Consider the following 1,531-nt stretch of genomic DNA (forward strand, 5'->3'; position numbering starts at 1 on the left):
TTTTAATGAGATTTATAAACTTTTTAAAACCCCGACAGGATTTTCTAGACAAACACCTGATTAAGTTGCTCAAACTGATATCTCCGGAGAGCTTTTCTGCTTCGAAATCACCTGCAAATTTCATTAGTTTTGACTAAGCGGCTGCTCAGCTTATTCAGAGAACGTGACGGGCGGCTTTAATCCACACGCACGTCACAGCTGAGAAGTGATGAAAAGTTATTCTTCTGATATGGTTACCGAGAAACATCAAGAGTAATTTTTAATTTTACTGTCCGCTGAGCTGCTGTCAGGGACTGATCACAAGAAATAAAAATGTAAATGAAGAGACATAATGTATCGTCACCTTTCCGTTGCCTTTTCGTCACCTTTTTGTCGCTTTTTAGTCACCTTTTGGTTGCATTTTCGTTGCCTTTTCGTCACCTATTTGTCACCTTTTTGTCGCCTTTTTGTCACCTTTAAAAAAATAAAATAAAAGGTGATAAAAAGGCGACAAACATGGCAACAAAAAGGTGATAAAAAGGCAATAAAAAGGCAACAAAAAGGGGACAAAAAAGGCAACAAAAAAGGCAACAAAAAGACAACAAAAAAGGCAACAAAAAAGGCAACAAAAAGCCTACAAAAAGGCAAGAAAAAGGTGATAAAAAGGCGACAAAAAGGTGATAAAAAGGCAACAAAAAAGGCAACAAAAAGGCAACAAAGAGGTGACAAAAAGGTGATAAAAAGGCGACAAAAAGGTGATAAAAAGGCAACAAAAAAAGGCAACAAAAAGGAAAAAAAAGGTGACAAAAAAGGCGACAAAAAGGCGACAAAAAGGTGATAAAAAGGCAACAAAAAAGGAACAAAAAAGGTGACAAAAAGGTGACAAAAAGGCGAGCGTTTGACCTCAAAGAGAGCAAAGCGAAGTTCTGCTGTGTGGAAACCTCCCCTAACTCATCTCTAATGTTTGGACCAAACTGTGCAGAACATGTGAGAAATCATCTTCATCCCTAACGTGCAGGAGATTTTCTCACCGTGCACCTCCGACTCCGACATCTCGCCGTCCTCCTGCTTCATCAGGATTGGCTGCGAGCCTCCTGGTGACCCTCCGTGGTCCTGGATGCTGATTGGTTGACTTCGGCAGGCTCCGTCCTCTCTGCTCTCCTGGGGTTTTAGTTTTAATTCACTCGTTTAGTTCCTCTCCGTTCAAACATCCACCGGTTCAGAGAGAGAAGTAACACCTCAACACTTCCTCTACGTATCAGTAGCAGCAGATGCTAAAACATGCTGAAAAATCCTAAAATAGGCAAACACATGCTAACACACTAACTTGCTAACACATGCTAATTCACTAAAATATGCAAATCTGCTAACATATGCTAACACATGCTAACATGCTTACATATGCTAACATAATGCATGCTAACATGACACATGCTAATATGCTAAAAAAAAGGTAAGACATGCTAACATGTTTACATGCTAACACACAGTAAAAATTATAACATGCGTTAAAATGCTAACATGCTAGTAGTAGTGGCCAAATGCATTAAAT

At 39.3% G+C, this 1,531-nt stretch overlaps 1 protein-coding gene across 1 annotated transcript in view; it reads right to left on the reverse strand.

The window, feature by feature from the left end:
* The window catches only part of nek11 (NIMA-related kinase 11), a 75,603-nt gene that overhangs the window by 27,544 nt on the left and 46,528 nt on the right, over positions 1-1,531 (reverse strand). The window contains exon 10 of the mRNA XM_028579817.1: positions 1,011-1,132. Coding sequence (XP_028435618.1) covers positions 1,011-1,132 — 122 coding nt within the window. The remainder of the gene's footprint in view (positions 1-1,010; positions 1,133-1,531) is intronic.

Source organism: Perca flavescens, chromosome 6 (assembly GCF_004354835.1).
Source record: "Perca flavescens isolate YP-PL-M2 chromosome 6, PFLA_1.0, whole genome shotgun sequence".
Taxonomy (NCBI): domain Eukaryota; kingdom Metazoa; phylum Chordata; class Actinopteri; order Perciformes; family Percidae; genus Perca; species Perca flavescens.